This window comes from Enhydra lutris, unplaced genomic scaffold, assembly GCF_002288905.1.
Source record: "Enhydra lutris kenyoni isolate GAN:26980312 unplaced genomic scaffold, ASM228890v2 scaffoldscaffold25, whole genome shotgun sequence".
Classification (NCBI taxonomy): Eukaryota; Metazoa; Chordata; class Mammalia; order Carnivora; family Mustelidae; genus Enhydra; species Enhydra lutris.
Window position 1 is genome coordinate 24,329,003 of NW_019154109.1, and position 25,360 is coordinate 24,354,362.

General features: G+C 47.8%; 1 protein-coding gene across 1 annotated transcript; it reads left to right on the plus strand.

The window, feature by feature from the left end:
* The first annotated feature begins 1,019 nt into the window (after positions 1 to 1,019).
* Positions 1,020 to 23,475, plus strand: LOC111151106 (aldehyde dehydrogenase 9 family member A1). Its single transcript, XM_022508889.1, has 11 exons — positions 1,020 to 1,236; positions 3,170 to 3,315; positions 6,186 to 6,315; positions 7,145 to 7,279; positions 8,604 to 8,800; positions 9,561 to 9,701; positions 11,562 to 11,750; positions 12,191 to 12,278; positions 16,740 to 16,881; positions 20,285 to 20,397; positions 22,768 to 23,475. Exons 1-11 carry the CDS (start codon positions 1,056 to 1,058, stop codon positions 22,860 to 22,862), a joined length of 1,557 nt encoding a protein of 518 aa, XP_022364597.1. The 5' UTR covers positions 1,020 to 1,055; the 3' UTR covers positions 22,863 to 23,475.
* Positions 23,476 to 25,360: the final 1,885 nt, after the last annotated feature.

Genomic DNA, 25,360 nt, shown 5'->3' on the forward strand with positions numbered 1-25,360 from the left:
CCATATGAGCTCAAGGGTTATTCCTGTTTATTCCTTTCTGGTGGGTGTTCCCCTTGGCCTTGAGTTGTCTCCTCCCCAGTACTACAGATCAGTACTTAGCCCTCAAACCAAGGGCAGTCTGCTGATCTCCAAAGCTTTTTGTATAGCTCCTTCCTTTTTAGCCCCTTCACACTCTCAAACTGGAAATTCTGTCTCCTTGTTCGGGAAGATGGCTGGGCTCTACTTGGGTTCCTTCTCCCTGCCCTGTGACCTGGACGCTCTTTCTTGGCAGACAGCTGGGAAAGTTGAAGGGCTCACTTAGGACCACTATCCTATGTTACCTGTTGTCCTGTATCTGTAAATTATTGTTCCAATGTTTAGCCCAGTTTTCTCATTGTTTGAGACAAGAAGATAAATCTGGTTCCTGTTACTCCATCATCATTGGAAACAGAAGCGCCAGCACCCACTTCCGATGAGGACGTGGAGGAGAGCAGACACAAACAGTGCTACAGTCAAGGACTTAACATTGTCCGTGTTCTCTCAGAACTTTTTTCCCCCTTCTTATCTTTACTGAGGTATAATTGACAAAAACTGTATGTATTTAGGGTGTACGACCTGGTGTTTTGATAGAGGTATACACTGTGAAATAATCACCACCATCAAGCTTATTCACCTGTGCATCTCCTCACGTGGTTCTCGTTTTCTCTGTGTGTGTGTGTGTGTGTGTGTGTGTGTGTGTGTGTGTGTGCGCGCGCGCATGACCCTGGTGGGTAGTCCCATCCTTCTGGCTAAGCGAGGGACTGACCCGGACCACCTAGGAGCCTAGACTGCCACCAAGTCTCCCAGATCCTGCCCCTCACCTGATCACCTGGAGGCCCTTTAGCTGTGGTATCCCCGGGGTGACCGGCATCCATTCGCCCCGCGGCTCCGCCCCGCGGCCCCGCCCCTCGCCGGGTCTCTCCGCGGCCCCGCCCCTCACTGCAAGCCCAGCCACTTCCGGCAGGCCTCTCTTCTCCCGCAGGCCCCGCCCCTCCCCGCAGCTCCAAATTTCTGCTCCCCTGCCGCGCGCCTCCCCCATGTTTCTCCGAGCCCGCTTGGCTGCTGTCGCTCCGCTTCTCCGCACCCTTCGGCCTGTTCCTGTTGCGGCCATGAGCACCGGCACTTTCGTTGTGTCGCAGCCGCTCAATTACCGCGGCGGGGCCCGCGTGGATCCGGCGGACGCCTCGGGCACCGAGAAGGCGTTCGAGCCCGCAACCGGTAACGGGACGGAGAGCGGGCGGCGGGGCCTGCGCGGCGGGTGGCGTGGGCCGCAGCGGTGCAGGGGGCGGCGGCGGGGCCTGGGCGCGGGTTGGCGCTTCCCCGCCCCACTCTTGGAAGTATTCTGCCCTGAGCCTTCATTTAGTGCGTTGGGCAAACGTTTGCTGGGCATAGTCGAGTGTGGAGAACAGAGTTACGTGTGCAGGCAGCTGAGGGCACCGTGCAAACACGAATGCATCTGGATAGGGACGGGAGGGGAATCTAGGAAACTGGACAGCTGGTGAGTTGCGTCTGGGGGCGGAGGGGTCGTGGGTAATGCTACAGCGGCTTGAGAAGAGTCTACAAAGCCATGGTGCGTGAGGTTGTGCCCTTGTTCGCTATTAAAGTGTATTCAACTTTGCGCACAGAAGAGAATTAGCATTTCCAGAAGGACGCAGGTGGAAACATTAGTGTGGAGAAGGGAGAGGCGTGCGCAGATGACTCTAATGAGCATGAATGAGGACTTTGTTGCCATCTCCTAGCCTTAAACTATTTCTGTGCATGAATCAGAATTAGGGAAGGAGTAAAAAGGCCAGCTTTTATCCAGTGCTGGAAGTTGCCAAACACTGCTGGGCCCTTGGTTTGCTCTGAGAATTCTGAAGATCGCACAGCCAATGAGGAAGAGGTTTTAGTTTTGGTTTGTGTTTGTTTTGCTGAGCTTTATGGAATATTTGTGGGGAGAAAAATGTAAATGTTTTGTGCAAACCAGAATGGCCGGTAGCCAGAGGGACAAAACTGGATTGCAAAGAACTGCAGAATTTAGGATTGATCAATCCCACTGAACCACACAGCAGTAGTAACCTTAGAGCAGGAAGGAGCCCCAGGGATCCGGGGACTTTGCTGGAGGAAACAGCCTCTACACCCCCATCCCCATAGGCCTACAGGAGAGAGAAAAATTGCTCTTTAATTACCATCCTTAGCCACTGCCCTTACCGACTGGCAATTCAATTTTGTAGCAGAAATTGCAGGCTTGTGAAATCTTTCTGGAAAACGCAGAGTCCCTGGAGGTCTTGGTGGAGAGAAAAGGAACTGCCGATTTGGGGTACTTAAAGAATTCTTGTTGGTGGAGTCAGTCACAAGCCTTGATATGTGAGGTTCATATTTTGCACCGGGATATAGGGAATAAGGTTGGAGTAAGAAAAGGAGAGACCGGATTTTTTTCTGTTTGAGAAAATTTTTTTTCTTGTGTTTAGGGATAAGTTTTCCTGATGTTGCTGTTTATTAACCATATTCATGAAGTGTCAGCACTATGATATGATTTATGTAGAATACAGAGCGGAATATAAAATCAGAGTTCAGGGGCGCCTGGTGGCTCAGGTCACTATCTCAGGGTTCTGGCATGGAGGCCTGCCTCATGTCAGTGCTCTCTGCTCAGCGGGGAGCCTGCTTCTCTTCCCTTCTCTCTGCCTGCCTCTCTGCCTACTTGTGATCTCTCTCTGTCAAATAAATAAATAAAATCTTTTAAAAAAATAAAATCAGAGTTCAGAACCCGGGAGACTGAGGACTTTCAACTTCTATTTCGCAAGACCCCTGAGATTCTCAAACATTGTTAAAGAGGGTTGCAAAACCCAGCTCAGCTGTGAGATAGAGAAGGACAAAAGATAGGGTTCTTAACCTGAAGTTCATGCTGTGCTTAGGGGCAAGGGACACACTCTCTGTAATTCTCTGATGTGCTGACATACGTTTTCTAGAGAGAAGTCTGCAGCTTTTCTTAGATTCTTAAAGGGTTCCGATGCCTCAGAACAGAGTGAAGAACCGCAGGCATCGGGGTGGTCATGAAGTCAGACCATAGTTAAAAAACAGGAAGAGGGTCGCTACAAGGCAATGTAGATACATAGTACTTCCTTTAAACTTGAGGTGATCGTTGGAGATAACACTGTATTTCCTGTTACAGGCCGAGTGATAGCCACTTTCACTTGCTCCGGAGAGAAGGAAGTAAATTTGGCTGTCGCAGATGCAAAAGCTGCCTTTAAAATATGGAGGCAGAAATCCGGCATGGAGCGCTGTCGAATTCTTTTGGAGGCTGCCAGGATAATAAGGGTATGTTTCACTTTCTTTCTCTTTCAGAAATGTCCCCCTGGAGTTGCTCTGAGGGTTCTCTGTGCTGATCTGCCATTAGACTTTGATGCTCTGTTAGGTGATGCTTTTTTTTTTTTTTTTTTTTAATTTTATTTATTTATTTGACAGAGATAGTAGGCAGAGAGGCAGAGAGGCAGGGAGAGAGAGAGAGAGAGAGGAGGAAGCAGGCTCCCGCTGAGCAGAGAGCCTGATGCGGGGCTCAATCCCAGGACCCTGGCATCATGACCGGAGCGGAAGGCAGAGGCTTTAACCCACTGAGCCACTCAGGCACCCCTAGGTGATGCCTTTTTTGCAAAACTGCAGAACATTTTCGTGTGCTCACCTGGGTATATGGGACATGCTTTCTTTGAGTAATTGCTGTCTGGATCTTGGCTCTCTCTGACCTGTGGCAGGTTGTTTTCTCTATCTTTGTTTTAACGTGTCCTTTGCAGCTTGTCTCCTTTTTAACTCTTTGTATTTGTTTCCAGTTTCCTTTTTCCTCTGATGACTCTACCACTCTTTTTCCAGGTACATAGTCTACCGTAATTGCCTGGGAAGATTTCGTAAATTTATAGATGTTTCCTTCTTAAAAAACAAAGTTAGGGTGAACCTAGGTGGCTCAGTCAGTTAAGCGGCTGACTCTCGATTTCAGCTCAGGTCGTGTTCTGGGGATTGTGGATGGAGCTCTGTGTCAGGCTCCGTGCTCAGGGGGGAATCTGCTTGAGAGTCTCTCCCTCTGTCCTCCCTTCTGCTCACATGCTCTCTCTCTTTCTCTCTAAAATAGTGACAGAGTTGGGGCGCCTGGGTGGCTCAGTGGGTTAAAGCCTCTGCCTTTGGCTCAGGTCATGATCTCAGGGTCCTGGGATCGAGGCCCACATCGGGCTGTCTGCTCAGCGGGGAGCCTGCTTCCTCCTCTCCTCTCTCTACCTGCCTCTCTGCCTACTTGTGATATCTTTCTGTCTAATAAATAAAATCTTTTTAAAAATAAATAAAATAAAGACAAAGTTAAAACTTCCTACAGTCTTTTTAAAAAATTTTTATTTATTTATTTTGAGTAATCTCTACACCTAACATGGGGTTCAAACTCATGACCCTGAGATCAAGAATTGCATGCTCCACTAATTGAGCCCCTAAACTTTTTACAGTCTTTTTTTTAAAGAATTTATTTGACAGAGAGTGAGATAAGGAGACAGAGCACAAGGAGGGGGAGCAGCAGAGGGAGAGGGGGAAGCAGGCTCCCTGTTCAGCAGGGAGCCCGATGTGGGACTCGATCCCAGGACCCTGAGACCATGACCTGAACTGAAGGCAGAAGCTTAACCCACTGAGCCATCCAGGTTCCCCAGCTTTTTACAGTCTTAAAAAGCAGAAGGACTAGAGATGCTCATTACAAACAATTAGAAGACTCGGAAGCATGTACACCAAAATATGAATCGTGGCTATCTCTGAGTGGTAGAACTCTGGTGAGTTTTTGTTCTCATAAGTGTGTTAAGTCAGAAACTGTGACATATCTGATAATTACCGTATTTGCAAAGATATATATATATATATATGTGTATACACACACACACGTAAATATATATATATATGTATATAGTGACAGGAGACAGTTGCTGGATTACAGAAATTTTTTTTTTTTTAAGGATTTTATTTATTTATTTGAGAGTGAGAGAGTGCATAAGCAGAGGGGAGGGGCCAAGGGAGAAGGAGGCTCCTCACTGAGCCGGGAGTCCAACATGGGGCTGGATCTCAGAACCCTGAGACCATGACCTGAGCTGGAGGCAGACCCTCACCGACTGAGCCACCCAGGTGCCCTTAGAAAGATACAATTTGTCACAGCAAAATGCGGCAGCAAGAGTGGTACATTGTCACTGGTTTTCTGAGCTCCAGTCCTTGAGAGGAGATGCAGTGAGAGCCACAGGTTACCCTGTTGCTTGCAGAGTTGCACCCCAGGAGGGGAACCCTCGAGTTTTGAGACTCAGTTTAGACAGGAGCTGCTCTCACACCTGTGCCTCCCTCCCCTGGAGCGAGAGCGATGACTCAGTAAGCACATCTCCTCCAGGGTTCAGGGGGATGGTGTTACCAGCTTTACTACCCTGGGAAGTTAGCAGGTGTCTCCAGAAATGGGAAGCAGTGAGCTTTGCCTCTGCACTTCCTTCTTGGCACGTCTGTCCTTAGGAAGACACTGTGTCTGCCTTCCAAGGCCTTTGTGTCTCATCTTTCCAGCATCCTCTGCTCAGAAAGCCTGGGTCACACAGAGATGTGACAGTGTTCATGGAGAATTTCCTCTCAACGAAGTATTTTATTCTGTCGTTAAAAAATTATTTTTAATAGACCAAAAGTGGTAACTCAAGCAGATAATTTATCATTTTAGTTTGTCTTTTAGTGTTCCTAGTGTGTAAGCATTTAGGGTTTTGTCCTCTTAAGAATTGACCTTTTGGGCCCCTGGGTGGCTCAGTCAATGAAGTGTCTGCCTTTGGCTCAGGTCATGATCCCAGAGTCCTGGGATCAAGTCCCGCTTCGCCCTCTCGTGCTCCCAATTCCTTTGTGTAGGCCCTGATTTCCATCTGGTGTCATATTTTTTCTGCTTGAAGAAATTTCTTTAGCATTTCTTTTCCTTTTTTTTTCCCTTAAGATTTTATTTATTTGAAAGAAAGAGTGAGTGAGTGAGGAGCACACGAGCAGGGGCAGAGGGCGAGGGAGAAGCAGACTCCCAGCTGAGCAGGGAGCCCGATGTGGGGCTCCATCCCAGGACCCTGAGATCATAACTTAAGCAGAAGGCAGAGGCTTAACCCACTGAGCCACCCGGGTGCCCTTATATATGTCTTAAATCTAGTCTTCGGTTTTACCTGAAGGAACGGAAGGATGAGATCGCCACCATGGAGACCATCAACAACGGCAAGTCCATCTTTGAGGCCCGCTGGGACATCGACACTTCGTGGCAGTGCCTGGAGTACTACGCTGGCTTGGCGGGCTCTATGGCCGGTGAGCCCTCGCCTGACCCCGGGGACCGCTGGCAGGCGGATGGGGGAGCAGACCCCGGTGGCCAGGGAGAGAGATGTGGGGATGAAGACAGCCCTGGGTTAACAGTCTTGGGCTTGTCACTCTCCACGTGGGTGACCCTGAGAATGACTTTATCTTTCCTTGTTGAAACTGTCTTCGTGGGTGGTCATGAGGGTTCAGTGAGAAAATACATGTAACGCACTCAGCACGGCTCCTGAGCCAAGTGGTTAAAAAAACAGTTCTTGCAAGAGTCAGTAAGCATTACCATGTTTACTAGTTCTGCCTAGTTAGCAGAAAAGGCTTGGTTTCGTTTTGTTTTTGACTCTGTGAGGTTTGCTGTAGCTGGTGTTAGATGGTCGCCGGCACCCCGCAGGGCTGTGGGAGCCAGAGTCTGAGGTGCAGGTCCCCATCTCGTTGCCTTCAGGTTCTTACCTGCTAGATCCTCTAAGGTGTTAGAGACTTACATTAAGTCAAGTGAACGTGACTTTGAGGGACGGGTCGGAGTCTTTCTTGGAGAGAACGTGCGGGGGTGCGCACGCAAGTCCAGAGTGAGCCTTAGAGTGGAGACAGGGAGCGCTTGTGTGCTGGGGACAGCGGAAGGCCAGGGACAGCAGGAGGCCGGGGACAGCGGGGAGGCTGGGGGCGGGGGATGGCCAGGGACGGTGTGGGGGTGGGGGAGGCTGGGGACAGCGGGAAGCCGGAGATAGCGGGAGGCCAGGGACAGCGGGAGGCTGCCGAGTGTGGCACCCAGTGTTGGCAGCGTGTCCGGAAAAGCAGTCCTATGTTCTCTGTGACTCTGCTTCCCTCTTAGGCGAACATATCCAGCTCCCAGGCGGCTCCTTCGGTTATACCAGAAGAGAACCGCTTGGCGTCTGTGTGGGAATCGGTGCCTGGAACTACCCCTTCCAGATCGCCTGCTGGAAGTCTGCGCCCGCCTTAGCCTGTGGTAAGAAAGAAGGATTCTCACGTGGGAGCCAACATTCTGGCCCTTTTCTCTACCTCTCACCTGTTCGTGCATGCGTGCCCGTTTGCACATACACATACATACACACACACACTCCTTCACACACTCACACTGCACGTTAGAAGGGCTGCCTGCCTTGGGGCACCTGAGGCCTCAGAGGACGTGTGTCCCTTCCTGCCCTGTTGCTCTGGGACCCAGCAGCGTGGCTTATGCGCACGGATTGCGTCTATATTATTCCCGCTCTTACTTTATTTCTTTTTAAGATTTTATTTATTTATTTGAGAGAGAGAGCACAAGCAGGGGGAGTGGCAGGGGGAGAGGGAGAAGCAGGCTCCCCGCTAAGCAGGGAGCTGGATGTGGGGCTCGATCCCAGGACTCTGGGATCATGACCTGAGCCGAAGGCAGACGCTTCACTGACTAAGCTGCCCAGGCGCCCTATTCCCACTTTTCTTTATCTAATTTATTTTTCTTATGGAAAAGAAGACCATTAATTTTGGTCTGGGAGGTCTTATTTTTACTGTCAAATTGATGTAGATTGGGGCTCCTTTTAAGTTCTCTTCCTTTCTGCACAAGAATTGTGGGATGAATTTCTGTGGAGGAAGTCGCACTCGGGAGTTTGGCTTCACTTAAGAAGCAGAAGATAAACTTCCTCCTGCGTAAGACAAATGGTAAACAAGGCTTCCGTTAGAGAAACTTCAGCTGGCTGACCGAAAAGGTTTTCTCATACTATTTAAAGAGGAATCAGTGGGAAAAGATGATTTATTGTATCTCGGGAAAAAAAATCCTGACGTTAAGGAAAGCACTAGGGCTGGGACGCTGTGTGGAGATGGAGCTTTCCTCATGTCGTGCTTTGTGCCCTTCTGCTTTCTGCAAATTCCCGTGCGAGGCCAAGGCAGCTGGGACAGGAGGAATAGAGCTAAGTCACTAGCTTTGGAGACTCATCAGAATTAACCTTTCGGGTCTTCCGTTTCAACTTCTGTAAAATGGGAGTGAGCACAGCACTTCCTCCTGCTATGGCATGCGTTAAATGAGATAATAGATGTGGAAAGGCCTGGAAATGCGAGTGTCGGGTGTTCCTGGTTAAGCCTGGACTAGTGCTGGCCTGGATCTGCCCATGGCAAGGAGCCAACGTGAGAGGAACAAGCTGAGTTTACTTACTCGTACCGGTGCGGGTCTAGGAGTTGATGGGGGGTTGGAGGGGGGACGGGAAACACTTGGAGTTGTCTTTGGCTTGTTCTCCTGTCCTGTGCTCAGAGGATCACCGGCCTCAAGAAGTCTTGTGTTCTCGTGTCTTGGGTTCGCGCAGGTAACGCCATGGTCTTCAAGCCGTCTCCCTTCACGCCGGTGTCCGTGCTGCTGCTGGCCGAGATCTACACGGAGGCCGGCGTGCCCCCGGGGCTCTTCAATGTGGTGCAGGGAGGGGCGGCCACGGGCCAGTTTCTGTGTCAGCACCCCGACGTGGCCAAGGTCTCCTTCACTGGGAGTGTGCCCACCGGCTCGAAGGTAAAGATCAAACCGGTATCGGGTCCCACAAACGGCAGCGTCAGGCCTGCCCAGAGCCCACGTGGGAGGCCTCGCCTCCGATCTCACCCAGTCCTGGGAGGGAGGCCGTGGGGATCGGGGCGGAGAGCGGAAGTGTGCTGGCAACGTGGGGCGCCGGCAGGGAGTGCAGTGGGATGAGGAGAACGTTAGGCTGGCGGCCGGTCCCCGAGCGGATGGAAGTCATCAGCTCCTGCCTGTGCCTCAGAGCGCGGGGTCTGGGCTGCCACTTGGGTCCCTGGTGTCTTAGGGCCTCTGCAGCGACCACCTCGGAAGGAAGGGTACTCGCTCAACTTATTTCTTATTTCTTTTTTAAAAATTATTTTTACTAACATGTAATGTCTTATTTGCCCCAGGGGTGCGGGTCTGTGAATCATCAGGCTTAAACACGTCACAGCCTCACCAAAGCAGTTTATTTCTGATGTATCGTTTTGAGCTTAGCTGTCAGCCTTGAGCGCAGTAACGGTAGTGAGAGTTTCCGCCTGTGACACGTGAATGAACGGCAGTTTGAAAATGCGTTCCCTCTCCAGAATGTCAGGTGCAGTCCTGCGGACTCTCCTCGGGGTTCTGGAAGAGGATAAGTAGGCGAAGGGCAGGGTCCCCGATAGGAGCAAGGCTGCGGGTGGTGCGCAGTCCGAGGGGCCTGGAGGCTGAGGGTCTGGCTGACGCCGCTTGCTGTTTATACGTGTGACCCTCCCGAGTGTGCGTGTTCTCCTTCTGTCAGATCATGGAGATGGCAGCTAAGGGAATCAAACCTGTTACCTTGGAGCTGGGAGGCAAATCCCCCCTGATCATCTTCTCGGATTGTGACATGGAGAACGCTGTGAAGGGGGCGCTGATGGCCAACTTCCTCACGCAGGGCGAGGTATGCACCTGTCCCGGGAGGAGGTTTCAGAGGAATCTCACCCCTTTGTCGAATAGCATGTTTTAAAGCTTTTTGTTCTGAAATAATTTCAGACTCACAGAAGTGTTGCACAGAGAGGGTGAAGAATGCCGTGTACCCTTGAGCCGCCTTTCTCAGATGTTAACATTTTATCACGTTTCCTTTGTCATTCTGTTTCTCTTTCTATACCTATGTATGCATTTTTTTTCCTGAAGTGTTTGAAAGTTGCAGGCTTAAGATGTGTAACTTTTACATTCCTGTGTGTATTTTCTAGAAACAAGTGCATTCTCTTATGTAAGCATGGTGCACTTAGGACAATCAATAACCTCAGGTAGAGTATACGCACTCTGCAGCCCCATCTACATATTGTCATTTTTTACAAAAGATTTTATATATTTTTTAGGGAATACAAGCAGGGGGAGGGGTAGAGGGAGAAGCAGGCTTCCTGCCAAGCAGGGAGCCCAATGCGGGACTCGATCCCAGCACCCCTGGATCATGAACTGAGCTGAAGGCAGATGCTTGACCAACTGAGCCACCCAGGAGTCCCCACATATTGCCATTTGCTTGACATTAGTCCTTTTAGGAGAAACAAACAAAGCAAAATCATAGTTTCTTTTTTCTAGTCCAGGATCGAATCTGGGAAGGAATGTTGCCTTTAATTGTGTCCCCACAGCTTCCTTTATCCTGGAACAGTCAGCTGTTCAATTATTTTTATTTTTCAGGACCTTGACATTTTTGAAGAATAGAAGCTATTTATTTTGTAGAATGTCCCTCATTTGGGGTCTGTCTCGTGTTTCCTTTTGATAAGATTTGGGTTATGGGTTTGAGACAAAAAGCACCTCAGAAGTCATGTTGTGCCCCTCTTAGTGGTTTAGTTGACTCTGCTGAGGGGTGTCTGTTGAGGGGCATCTTCTCTGGGAAGTCACTGTGTCTCCCTCTGTGGGAAGACGGGTCACAGAGCAGACCGTGCGAGAGGATTCTGTGCCTCCCCGGGCTCTCCCCCACTAGTCGTAACACCCTTGGATGATTTTTGCTGGAAACACTTTCTTTTATGGGGGTTCCCAAATGGTGATTTCCCAGTTCTGTTTTTCTGCATTTATTAGTTCACTCTCCTCTATGAGAAGGAACTTTCCCTTCTCCCATATTTTTTTCCACTCATTTATTTTTACTATTACGGACTATGGATTCTTCCTTCATTCTATGGATTACAGTCCATTTACTGCCATCATTTATTTTGACCCTCAGATAATTGCAGATTTGACTCATGGCATCTCCTGTGACCTTTTGATACGTCTTCATTATTCTGTGAACATGGGTACTTGGCTCTGTTTTTGGACTTTGTATCTGCAGTTCCGATAACATTTGAACAGTATTTGTGCTCACGTTCTACGGGAGGATCTAAATGGTCATAAATGATTTGTGATTTTAGAGACAGAGAAGTTTGCTGTGAAATGCCTCAGGTTTTCATTAGGTTCGAGCCCTTCGTTCTTGGTCTGTTCTTCCTCTCCCATCTCCTCTGCCTCTTAAAATACACAGCCTCACCGAGCCTCTGACAGGAGGCAGTAGGAGAACTCATGGGGGTCTGTGAACGGCCTTGAGGAAATGTAAACAAACAAAAAGCTAGAACTTTCCTCTCGAACGGCAGGAGGTTTCTTTGCTGAGAGGGTGGTATGTCCACAATTCCATGGGTAATTCTGTCCAGGATGGGGATAATTTTTAGAGCTGGAACTAACCTTTTAAAAAAGGTATACTGTCTCTTTTAAGAAAAAAAAAGCTGTTGGAGTCTTCCCTCTTTTCCCTTTTCCTTCCCTACACACGTACATATTTGTGTCTGTCCTTCAGGTTTGTTGTAATGGCACAAGAGTATTTGTGCAAAAGGAGATTCTTGATGAATTTACAAGGGAAGTGGTGAAACGGACCGAGAAGATAAAAATCGGAGATCCCCTTCTGGAAGATACGAGGATGGGTCCCCTCATCAACCGCCCACACCTGCAGCGAGTCCTCGGGTTTGTTAAGCTGGCAAAGGAGCAGGTGCGAAACAAGTGGAGATGGGCTGGGGCAAGGCGGAGGGGAATCATTCCACGTTCCTTGCTGGGTGCACTTTGCCTGTGCTAATACCCGCTTGGCTCGCGATGTCACAGTGTCCTTGGCTATGTTCTGTTTTGTTCCTGCAGTGGAGTGACTAGGCGCCTGCTCAGGACACACTGAACGTTTCAGGGATGCATTTCAGGGTTGTACTTTTTTTTTTAAGATTTTATTTATTAGAGAGCATAAGCGGCAGGTGGGGAGGGGCAAAGGGAGAGGGAGAAGCAGACTTCCTGCTGAGCAGGGAGCCCAATTCGGGGCTCGAACCCAGGACCCCGAGATCATGTCCTGAATTGAAGGCAGATGTTTTAACCAACTGAGCCACTCAGGTGCCCCAGGGTTGTACATTAAGCAGAAAATAAGCATCTTTTTTTCTTTTCCGGCAGGGTGCTAAAGTGCTATGTGGTGGAGACGTACATGTACCCGAAGATCCCAAACTGAAGGACGGATATTACATGAGACCTTGTGTACTGAGTACGTCCCCTTCTTGTTTGCTTTTAAATTGTTTGAATTAAGTGTCAGAATAGGATATTTATAAAATATGTATACGGTATACAGCAAGTGTTGGTAAACCACGTCCTCATCGCTCAGATTTAAGGAGTAGAAGTTCTTCCTTACCTCCCGTGTGGATGGGAGTGTGGATTAGTTTCCTTCCTCTTGGACGGCACCGTGCATTAGTTTACCTGAGACTTAACTGGGTCGACACCTGTTGTTCTGGAAGCAAGGAGCTAAAAAAAAAAAGGAAGGTCATGTTTGATAAAATAATGAATTTCGTTTCTCAGGAAAGTTGCTGAAGAATATGTTTTTCTTTGAACAATATCTCATCAGTATAATAAAACCAGTTTGTCAGACAGTCTGGCAATATTTAAAAAATTTTGTAATTTAATAATTTTTAGCACGTCTTTTCAATCTTAAACATCTCCTGGTTTGGACAGACAAGTGTGTGGTCGTCCTGCTGTCCTCAACCCTTTTACTTCTCCCCCTACCTCAGAGGTGCCCACTGCTCTAGGTCGTGTTGTTGTTGTGCTTTCCTCTGTTATGTTACAGTATATCTTATATCCCTATATACAATATATCTTAGTGTCCCTATAAAAATATCAAGTAGTTTCATGGCTGTTCAACGTGGTACTAGAGGTCCTAGCCTCAGCAATCAGACAACACAAATGAAAGGCATCCATATCGTCAAAGAAGAAGTCAAACTCTCACTCTTGGCAGATGGTGTGATATTCTATGTGGAAACCCAAAAGATTCCATCCCAGGATTGCTAGAACTCATACAGCAAAATGGCAGAATATAAAACCAGTGGACAGAAATTAATTGCATTTCTATACACTAACAATGAGACAGAAGAAAGAGAAATTACAGAGTTGATCACATTTATGGTTGCACCAAAAACCGAAAGATACCTAGGAATAAACCTACCCAAAGAGGCAAAGAATCTGTACTCAGAAAACTATACAACACTCAGGAAAGAATTTGAGGAAGACACAAAGAAATGAAAATATGTTCCATGCTCATGGATTGGAAGAACAAACATTGTTAAAATGTCTATGATACCTAGGGCAAGCTACACATTCTGGGCAATCCCTATCAAGATACCATCAACTTTTTTCACAGAAATGGAACAAATAATCCTAACATTTGTATGGAACCAGAAAAGACCCCGAATAGCCAAAGGAATGTTGAAAAAGCAAAACTGGTGGCATCACCATCTCAAAGTTCAAGCTCTATTACAAAGTTGTAATCATTAAGATGGTATGGTACTGGCACAAAAACAGACACATAGATCAGTGAAGTAGAATGAGAACCCAGAAATAGACCCTCAAGTCTATGGTCAACTAATCTTTGACAAAACAGGAAAGAATATCCATTGGAGAAAAGACAGTCTCTTCAACCAATGGTGTTGGGAAAATTGGACAGCCACTGCAGAAGAATGAAACTGGACCATTTCCTTACACCACACACAAAAATAGACTCAAAATGGATGACAGACCTAACTGTGACACAGGAATCCATCAAAATCCTAGAGGAGAACACAGGCAGCGCAGCCACAGCAACTTCTTGCTAGACACGTCTCCAAAGGCAAGGAAAACAAAGGATGAAATGAACTACTGGGACTTTATCAAGATAAAAAGCTTTTGGACAGCAAAGGAAACAGTCAACAAAATCAAAAGACAACTGACAGAATGGGAGAAGATATTTGCAAACAACAGATTAGTTAAAGGGCTAGTATCCAAAATCTATAAAGAACTTGCCAGACTCAGCACCCACAGAACAAATAGTCAAGAAATGGGCAGAAGACAAGAATAGACATTTCTGCAAAGAAGGCATCCGAATGGCCAACAGACAACGTGAAAAAAGTGCTCCACATCACTTGGAATCAGGGAAATACAAATCAAAACCACAGTGAGATATCACCTCAAAGCAGTCAGAATGGATTTAAAAAAAAACTTTTTTTAAAGATTTTATTTATTTATTTGACAGAGAGATGCAGTGAGAGTGAGTACACAAGCAGGGGAGTGGGAGAGGGAGAAGCAGGCTTCCCGCAGAGCAGGGAGCCTGCTCTGGGGCTTGATCGCAGGACCCTGGGATCATGACCTGAGCTGAAGGCAGACACTTAATGACTGAGCCACTCAGGTGCCCCCAGAATGGCTAAAATTAACAACAGCTGTTGGCGAGGATGCAGAGAAAGGGGAACCCCCTTATGCTGTTGGTGGGAATGCAAGCTGGTGCAGCCACTCTGGAAAACAGTATGGTGGTTCCTCAAAAAGTTGAAAATAGAGCTACCCTTTGACCTAGTAATTGCACTACTAGGTATCTACCCCAAAGATACAAATGTAGTGATCTGAAGGGGCCCTTGTACCCCAATGTTCATAGCAGCAATGTCCACAACAGCCAAACTATAGAAAGAGCTGAGGTGTCCATTGACAAATGAATGGATAAAGAAGATGTGGTATATACCTACAATGGAATACTACGCAGCCATCAAAAATGAAATCTTGCCATTTGCCATGATGCGGATGGAACTAGAGGGTATTATGCTAAGTGAAATAAGTCAATCAGAGAAAGACAATTATATATTCTCACTCATATGTGGAATTTAAGAAAACAGGAGGGCGCCTGGGTGGCTCAGTGGGTTAAAGCCTCTGCCTTCGGCTCAGGTCGTGATCCGAGGGTTCTGGGATCGAGCCCTGCATCGGGCTCTCTGCTCAGCGGGGAACTTGCTTCCTTCCTCTCTGCCTACTTGTGACCTCTCTCTCTGTCAAATAAATAAATAAAATCTTAAAAAAGAAAAAAAGAAAACAGGAGCATAGGGGAGGGGGAGGAGAAAAATAAGACGAAATCAGGGAGACAAACCATAAGAGACTTAATCATAGGAAACAAACTGAGGGTTGCTGGAGGGGAGAAGGGTGGGGGAATGGGGTAACTGGGTGATGGGCATTAGGTGGGTACAGAATGCAGTGAACACTGGGTGTTCTCTAAATCTGATGAATCACTGACCTCTGCCTCTGAAGCTAATAATATATGTTAGTTCGAAGTTAAAAAATAGTAAAAAAAAAAAAAAAAATCAGTAGTTTCATAGGCTTTAAAAAACTATATACAGATCAAATTATGTTGTGTAATTCCATTCCTTACACCTTGTCTAGAGGATAGATGGAGCGGATCCTTGTCCCTAAGGTTGACAGCGGTGTCCCTTCCCAGCACTTGATTATCTGATGCATTTTAGCCTTAAGCCCTCACAATAAAAAAAGATCTGCTGAGGTTTGAAAGCTGTGAGCCTACCATCCATACCGTGGATTAGCTCGTACTTATTAAGTGAATAGGAAAAGCTTACAATGTATTTTTAGATATAAATAAAAAATAGAGATTAAACAGTGGTGTGTATGGTATTAACCCAGATGTATTAAAAAATAAATGTATGCATGGGAGAGAGAAGGAATGGAGTTTGCATCCTAATATTAACAGTGGATTTCTCTGGTTGCTGGGGATTAGAGGTGATTTTTGTTATACTTGGTGCATTGCTGAATAGTCCACGTTTTTCGCAGGGATTATATATTTTACAATGAAGAAAAAAAGTTATGCTTAAACAGGCTGTGAACCTGGGCAAAGAACAGGGAGCTGACCAAACTAAGGTTTATTCCCGTGATTCTGAAAGTCTGGTTTGTGGTCCATGACGTCGGTGCCACTTGGAAAACGTGTTAAAGGGGCCGATTCCTGCCTCCCACCCTCAGTGTAACTCACAGGGAGTGGGGCCTAGTGATCCTGCTTTTTAATAAGCCCCCGGTTCATTTTTATTCGTATTAAAGTGTGGGAGTCACAACAGAGTCTGGGTTAATTTTTGATCCCTTAAGATCTGGGGGCTAAACTACAGTAGATGTTCCGTCTCGGATGGGAACCTGCCCTCCCTCGCAGCAGCTGCTACTGCAAGCCCGCGTCAGCCCTGACTCTGGGACAGGGAAGTCACTGCGTACAGAGCCACCCGGTGTTACCAACCCACAGGAGGTGATAAAGTATTTCCTGGGACTCTTGGGTAATTTAATATTGTGGCCAATCGTTTCCCTAAATGTCATATGTGGATTACCGCTTTTCAGAGAATTAGAACATAATGAACTATCCTGAAGCACAGCCTAAGAGTTATTTATTATATCTTTAAGAGAGTGCAGGTGTCCCCAAAGTAGAGTGTGACATACAGGTGACCAGAGTGCTTTTTGTACTTTGTACACCAAGCTCTACCACCTCTTGATGCAGACTTGTCATCTTTGTAGATCCGTGAGGAGTCGCAGACCTCGAGGCTGGGCTGCAGCTGGTGTTTTGAGCAGGGTTCTCAGGCGTTCTTAGGGTTGTGTGTTTCGTCCTTACTGCAGAGAAGGCATTTTCAAGCGCCAAGCACGGTAATCCCGTCACTGATGTCTGGCTCTGTTACGATGTTTGCAGCTAACTGCAGAGACGACATGACCTGCGTGAAAGAGGAGATCTTTGGACCAGTTATGTCCATTTTACCATTTGACACTGAAGCTGAGGTCCTGGAAAGAGCCAATGATACCACTTTTGGCTTAGCGGCTGGGGTCTTTACCAGGTACGTGGGGAAGGACACCTCAGACAGCTTTGCAGGAACAGGGGATGTATGCTGGATCTGCCCAGAGAGGCCACTGCTCTCATTTCCTCTCTGGAGTTGACGTTTCATCAGCATTTTCTGCTCCAGGTGAGGTCCAAAGGTGCCAGAGAAGCGTCTCTAGTTTGCCCTGACCGGCCAGAGCCCCCTGCTGTTGCATTGAAATTGACCTGTAAACAGTGTTGATGAACATTCCGTCCTATTTCATTCATTCATTGAACTAAGGTTAAGATTCTGATCTGTGTAAAGCATCAGGTTGGGTGCCTACTGAAAACCTGCATGTCAAGGAATTTAGAAACCGATAAGCATCTAAACACTGGGCAGTATTCTCCAAAAAGGTGATTTTTTCACAACTTTAGAGTAGTTCCTGTTTGGAATGCTTTTTTAAATACGTGGGCCTTTTTTCGTTCAGGCTCTTGTCTCCAGTTGTGACTCTCGTAAGTAAAATTGTGATTAGTATCTTACACATAAACATCAACCACTATAATACAAGTAAGAAGTGATTTGGGAGTACAGTTTCCTTGAAGATGATTGCAGACGGCTTGACCATATTCAAACTTTGATTAGTCTGTGGCGGTTATGGGTGGTTCTCTGGGACTGCTTTACACTTTGGAATTATTTTATACTGCTTTATACTTGGAATTATGCTGGCTCAGTTTTTTTTATAGCTTTGTGGTGAGGAACCTGGGAAAGAAGACCCAGGTCCCCCTGGACGGTCTGATGAATGAAACAGTGTAGGGGCACTGGGTGGCTCAGTTGGTTAACTGTCCTCCTTTGGCTCAGGTCATGATCCCCGGGTCGTGGGATCGAGTCCCACACCTGCTTCTCCCTCTCCCCCTCCCCCCTACTTGTGCTCTCTCTCTCATTGTCTTTCAAATAAATAAAATCTTTTAAAAAAAAAAAAAAGAACCCTGAAGAAAGAGAAGATTGAGGAGCTGTTGTTTTTTTGTTTGCTTGTTACTTATATTTGAGTAGATTTTATATTTTAGAGTAATTTTAGGTTCAGTGGAAAGCGAGGCACAGAGATTTCCCATAAACCCTGCCCCCCCCCCCACCATCATCAGTGTCCCTGTCCAGAGGGTGCGTTGGTTGTAACTGATGAACCTACTTGAACATACCGTAATTGCCCCAAGACCACAGTGATGTCAGGGTTCCCTCTCGGTGTTGTCCAGCCCATGGACTTGGACAGCGGGATCCACCCTTACGGAAACTCCCAGAGTCCTGCCCTGTCTTCTCAGGAGCTGCTTTCTTCGCAGCGAGGACTGGCTGGGTTAAGTGTCTGGTCTCTGCTGCTGCAGGCCGGGGAGAGGATCTCACAGAGGGTGACTCCAGCACGCCGCTCCTTTTTTAACAGCTGTGTAGGATAATCTGTACCATGTAATTTACCCATTTAAAACATACAGTTCACTGTTTTTTAGTGTATTTATAGGGTTGTGCAACCGTCACCATAACCTAATTTTAGAACATTTTTAGCATCCCACGAATATGAGCAGTCATTCCTCACTGTTCCCTCCCCCCAGGCCCTGGGCACCACTAATCCACCTGCCCCAGCTGCAGATTTGCTTGTTGTGACTATTTCGTATAAATGGAATCATATAGTATGTGACTTTTTGTGACTGGCTTTTTTTTTTTCTGGTCTCATTTAAAATTTTATTAATGTAATAATAACACATTTTTATAATGCCTCATATATATTATAGTGTACACATAGTATTTTATGCTCACGTCCACAAATTTTATGTTATATGTAGCAGAGAGTACATGAAAATTCTCACGAAGGACGTGTATTGCTAACATTAACCAATTTAACTCAACCACTTATACATCACTTTAGCTACCCAAATAATTGTAAGTATCAGAGTATTTGGACTGATGGACATAAGTCAGTACAATCACTGATGAAATGTTCCACTTTTCATCTCAGTATTTGATGACACGATACCTTTTTTTTTGGTCTACATTAAGATTATTTTAATCCAAATCATGTTTATGATATACATATTTGCATGGGTTATCAAACTTGGAGTCAGAAATAGGTTGAATACTATGTTAACAAAATGCAAAAGATAGAGATTAGATCATAATGTAGTTTCTATACCCCACCGATCTATATAATATAGGCCAAAAACATATAATTAAAAATGTTTTCTTTTGTTCTTTTTTTTGACTGGCTTCTTTGACTCAGAATGTTCCCAGGGTTCATTTATATGGTAGCAGGTGTCACTACTTCCAGAATAATATGTATGGATACGTCTTGTTCATTCACCTGCTGGACATTTGGATTGTTTCTACTGTTTTGCTCTTTTGCATGATGTTTCTGTTGACACTTGCATCCGAGTCTCTGTGTGGTTATGTTTCATTTCTGCCTGGGCTGCATACCTTGGGGTGGAATTGCTGGATCATATGATGACTCTGCTTGACTCTTTGAGGCAGTGCTCAGCTGTTCCCCCAAGAGGCAGTGTGGCCTCTTGGGGCAACAGTAATGATGTGGGAGGGGCCACTTTCTCCACATCTGGGGCATCCCGTGCTTCTCTCCGCCTTTTTGGTTTCTACCATCCTGGTGGGTGTGAAGTGGTGTTTCAGTGTAGGTTTTTTTTTTTTTTTTTTTTTTTTTTTTTTTTAAGATTTACTTATTTAAGAGCAAGCATCAGCAGGGGGAGAGGGAGAAGCAGACTCCCTTCTGTGCAGGGAGCCTGACGTGGGACTCGATCCCGGAATCCCGGGATCACTACCTGAGCTAAAGGCAGACACTTCACCTGGCTGAGCCCCCCAGGCTCCCCCTCAATGTAGTTTTGATTTGCGTTTCCAGGAGTTGTCTTTTTCACTTTCTTGATAGTCTCCTTTGCAGTACAAAAATTGTAAATTTTGACCAAGTCTCATTCTGTTTCTTTTCTTTTTGTCTGTTACTTTTGGTATCATGTCTAAGAAGGCTTTATCTAACCCAGGGTCCTGGGGACTTATTCTTGTTCTTTTTGAAGAGCTTTATGGTTTTTTCTCTGACATTTTAGGTCTGTGATCCATCTGAGTTCGTATTTATGAACTCAGTATAGTATAGAAAGGGATTGACCTTCCTCTTGGTGGACATGTGGGTCACCAGCTGTTCCAGCACTGTTTGTTAAAAAGACTCTTTTTCTCCCAAAGTGTTTGGCCCCCTTGTTGCTGCGACTTATAGATGCTTTCAGATGAGACTATAAATCTCAGGTCCTTCTCTGTTTTGCAGGAATGCCACAAGATTTTAAAACCCAGTGAAGAAACAAGAACTTGGCAATTCTTTGAGACCTTTAGAACTGGTAGCCTAACTTTTCCTGTTAGAGCAGGAGCAAAGCTATGAATAAGCAGCTTGTTCTGTCACGTTTTCTCTTCACAGGGACATCCAGCGCGCGCACAGAGTGGTGGCCGGGCTGCAGGCTGGTATGTGTTTCATCAACAACTACAACGTCAGCCCCGTGGAGCTGCCCTTCGGAGGATACAAGAGGTCAGGTGAGGAGCCGGCGAGTGCGAAAGCAAACCAGGCCTCTCGGGATAGTGGTCATCATTCAGGCCCTACAGACCAGCTTCCAAAACCGGGATCCGAACATACTATCCGAAAAGTACCCTGATTCCTGGTTCTCCCCAGACCCACCAGAGCAGTCTCTGGGAATCGAAGCCAAGCAGCTTTTTCTTCCTGCAAAAGCCATCCAGAAGGTTCTTACGTGTGTGTAGCCTAGCTTGTGAACAGCTGGTAGACGTCTCGAAGAAGTTCCTCTCGTGGGTGGAATTGGTTTTTCTTCATGGTCTGTGATTGCTGGAGGCGTAAATCCGCTCCGCATGTTCCCTCCTTGGGGTGGTCGTTGCCGTCCACTGTGGAGTGTGTATTGTATTTAAGATTTTATTACTTATTTGAAAGAGACAGAGTGTGTGTGCAAGTCGGGGAAGAGAGGCAGAGGGAGAAGCAGGCTCTCCGCTGAGCAGGGAGCCCGATGTGGGACTCGATCCCAGGACCCCGAGATCATGACCTGAGCCGAAGGCAGATCCCCAGCTGTGGAGTTTTTAGAGGTCAGGTGGCTCTGACATCTCAGCAGGCAGATATTAACTTGTTTTCAACAGCAGTTAGAGTCACTAGGGTTGCCCTGGACGCCATCCAGGAATGCGGTCCCTCAGCTGCCGCCCGTTGCTGACGTGGATGCGGTCCGTCAGGCGCGTGTTACTGTAACAGCGCATGTGGAGGCCCCGTGTGTGAGGAGGAGCCTCGAGGCGGCCAGGGCAGAGCCCTTACTCCGAGGTTCTCTTGTATCTTGTTGCCTGTAAATGTTCTCCATAGTCTCCCCTACCTTTCCCTGAAGATCGGTTTTGACTGTGGGGGCGCCACGCGAAGAGCCTGAGCCCTGGCCTCTTGGCCCGCATCCGTGGCCATGACAGTGTTAGCGACATCCAGAGTCTGAGGAGAGCTGACGAGATGGTGGCTGTTGGGTTTATGTTTTGTTCTTAGCCTGGCATTCCCTCGTCACGCTCCTCTGACCCCCCTCATCCCTGTGTAGGCCTAGAGGAGCTGCGCACATGGGTACAGAATGCAGACGGGGCATCAGATGCTGCTTTATTAAGACAAATGTGGGTGCAGGGAAAGGTTTGGAATGTGCAGCGAAGGCCTCAGCGCGGCCTGTTAGGTCACCTCTCCCTTCCTCATGTTGGCGTGTTTGGATCCATGCGCTCAGTTCGTCTACCTGGCATGAGAGAGAGAATGAAACATGGCCAGATGGGAGGAGAAGCGACCTGGGCGACCCCACCCAGCTAGCTCTGTGCTCGGGGTGTGGAAGGAGACAAAGGCCAGAGCCAGGCCTTGTCAGGGCTGTTGTAGACAAATCACCTTTGAATGGCGCCCGTGGAGGCGTGAATGTGTGGGGATGTGGCCTTGCCCTTTGGAGGCAGACCTGCATGAGCCTGAGGCCGGGTGCCATGAGAGGGCAGGTGTGGGATGCTGGCCCTGTGGCGTGTGACCCAGTGACTGGGCTACCTGAAGAGTCCCCGGTGTTACGAGTTGGCAGGGTGGGAAAGCAAGCTGCCCTTAACAGATTTGGTGTAAGAAAAGGTTTAAAAAATCTCTGCTGTAGAGTTAAGTTTTCAGTGAGCACGAACTTTTTTTTTTTCTTACAATATATTTATTTTAGAGCGAGCTTGTGCACACAAGTAGGGGGGAAGGGTAGAGGAAGAGAGAATCCCAAGCTGACTCCCTGCGTTTTCCACATTTTGTTGGGAAGGTGGCCGTCCCCATTCGGACCTGTGCAGTCAGGTCTGTGCATTTCTGTTTATTTCATAATCTCAGAGTTAGTCTATAGGGTTAGCTTTTAAGCAATAGAAGCAATCTTTCTTTTTCTTTTTTTTGTTTTTGTTTTTTGGGGGTTTGAGAGAGAGGGAGCAGGGTGGGGGGCAGAGGGAGACAGAGAGAGACAGAATCTGAAGCAGATGACCGGGCTCCCTCTAACGACCCTGAGATCAAGACCGGTGGAGCCAGGCAGGCGCCCCAGGTTAGCAGCAACTTTCGGAGGCATCCGCTGATTGTCGTAGTAGGGACTGTTTTCACACTGGATGGGAAAGCCTGAACGTTTTCAGATCTCAACCTGAAACGGTAGGTATATAAGTTCAGATTCCTGTCGTAGAGACGAGACATGGCTATTTCCCTGTCCCCCTCCCCGAAGGCCAGTGGGTCCCTTTTCCCCCTGCCTCGCTCCATTGCTGATCAGAGCAGCTGAGGACTTCATCCCAAACCTTGTCAGTTCTGTGTTCCTCCCCTGCTGGGGTCAGCCGGGCCTGTCCTTGACGCTCACTGAGGACTTTTCAGTCACGTGGGTCATCCTCACCCCCTCTTCCTTTCAGGATTCGGCAGAGAGAACGGCCGGGTGACAATCGAGTATTATTCGCAGCTGAAGACTGTGTGCGTGGAGATGGGGGATGTGGAGTCGGCCTTTTGAAAATGGGCGGCGTGCCCGGGGCGGAGCGGGGACCGGATCTCCACGGAACAGGCTTCCAGTCCAAACCCCAAACTGTGTCTTTTGGGAGAAGAGATCGGCTCAGTGTTCTTCTTCATGTCTCAGTCCCTTTCCTAACTGAAAATGTGCCCGAGTGCCTTTTAGATACTAATCAAGGAAGCTGCGGTTGTGCTCAAAGCACTTGTCTGGGAAATCTTTTACCCCCTTCTGGAGAACGGAGAGAGGGACCAGGATTATCCTCCTCCCACAGATCTGAGCCACTGACGATGCTCGGGCTCCGGTTTGCCTCAAAGACCTATTTCCCAGTTAGGCTCCTGGTGGAGTAAGCGGGCAGGATTTCCTGCTCATCGACATGTTTACGCTCTGGGCCCGTGTCATTTCATTGAGAGCCCACGGTCGGATCGTGATGACAGACGGGTCACGTTCTGCATGATGGTCACCTGCCAGAGGGAAGCACTTTTCCACTCGGTGCTGGTAGAGGAAATCAGTCCCCGGCCCTTGCAGGACAGAGAGCCTGCTCTTTTTTTATATATATGGATTAGCTGTATGCTACTGTAGCACATGAAGAAGAAATAAATCACTGTTAATCCCTTCAGCTTCGTGTTTTAAAATGAACCCCGTCTCCACGGAATGCTAGTCCGCAGCATAGGGCTGAAGTTCCAAGTGGAAGGCCAGGGGTTTGTCCTTTGCACTCGCGACACAAGGCTGGGCTTCCGTGGCTGTCAGGAATGCTGTGGCCCCGGGGAACTCGTAGGCTCCGTGTCCTTCCCCATCCTGACACACACTGCCTGTCTTTTTAGAGCCGTCAGGCCATGGGAAGTTCTCAGCCTGTTGTGGGGGTCCTCGTCCTGCCCCTTTCTCTGCCTTTCAGGGAAACAGTTTATGTGTGTTAGTTGCGTGAGTCAGGTTGTCCAGAGACACAGCGGAGTAGAAAAGGGAGCAGGCAGGTGGATGTAAGGGAAGATTTATGAGAAGAATCGGCTCACATAATCTTGGAGGCTGAGAAGGCCCCCCGTCTGCCCTCTGCAGACCCATGGAAGTGGGGGCTGTGATCCAGTCCGAGTCTGAGGGCCTAACAACCACGGGGGCAGAGGGTCTAAGCCCAAGTCCCAAGGCCCGAGAACCGAGAACCGAGGGCAGAAGACGACGGGTGTCCCAGCTCAAGTAGAGATCAAACTCCCCTTTTCTCCATCTTTTTTGCTCTGTCTGGGTCCCAAACAGATTGGGTGATGCCCACCCACTCTGGGGAGAGACATCTGCTCCCAGTTCACCACCAATTGCTGGTAACTTCTGCAAACCCCATCACGGGCAAACCCTGGCTCCTTAGAGCCTAAGAGGTTGGTCAGGTCCCCTGGTTGCTGCCTACTGATGCATGAAGCTTCACCAGCAGGGGGCGCCCGCGCTTCCCACACCTCCCGCCCGGGAGTGCACCGCGCAGTCTGGCATGCAAAGTGCGTGTGCTCTCGTTTGAGCTCAAGAACTTTCTGTGGGAAGTGTTATCATTATCCCCATCCAGCCGGGTGAACTGAGGCTAAGGGAGGCTAATAAACCTGTCCTGAGGGCACACAGCTCCCTGCTGCGGGGTACCCTGCGGTGCAATGCGGAGTAATTAGACCCGAATGGTTCTCTGTCTCCTACAGCAAAGGCCAGAATGTGTTTCTCCACAGAAATAAACCGACTCTGGGACATACACTGCTAGACGAGCAGTGAGGGGCAGTACTTACACCAAAAAAATTTTTTTTCTCCATGAGACAAAGGAATTGAACAGAAAGTAGCTCTGTTACTCTCCGCAGCAGAGATGTACACAATGGATTCAGGCACCCTGGGTGGGGCGCCTGGGGAAGTGGAAAGGCCGAGCTCTGGGCTCCCCTCTTCAATCACAGCATCATTTCACGTGGTGGGGTTCCTATAAAACCTCATTGGAGCCCATTCCACAAGAGCAAAATGACAAAGATGGATCACATGACTTTACATCCCGTCCAGACTTGCAACAAAGGTGAAAACGTCCCTTCATCCCCAGGCCGCCCCTGTGCTGCTTCCCTGATGCCCAGACTGTGTGATGTGAAAGGAAACCACAAGTTCTCTCATCCGAGGTGCACTGCTTACGAAAAACTAAACAAGAGAAACAAAAACCAAAAAAACGAAACCATAACCCCAGCCTGTTATAAAGTCAGTTTTTCTCAAGTCTGGACCACAAATACCATTCACTTCATTATATTCATTCATTCATATTCAAATACCATTCACAAACACCATCATTTATTATAAAGGACATTTTAATATAAAAGGAATGCAAGTTAAAGCTTTATGAAAACAGCCCTCATTTTCCTCCTTTTGCTCCATGCTGGGGAAGATGTCCCAGCTACAGCAAGAGTGTACACTGCTGGCCTCTGGGTGGTCATGCGGCCACGGCCGACGAGTCCAGTCACCGAGGAGAGCACTCCAGCCTCCGGTGATGGAGGAGCAGAGTAGAAAAAGCA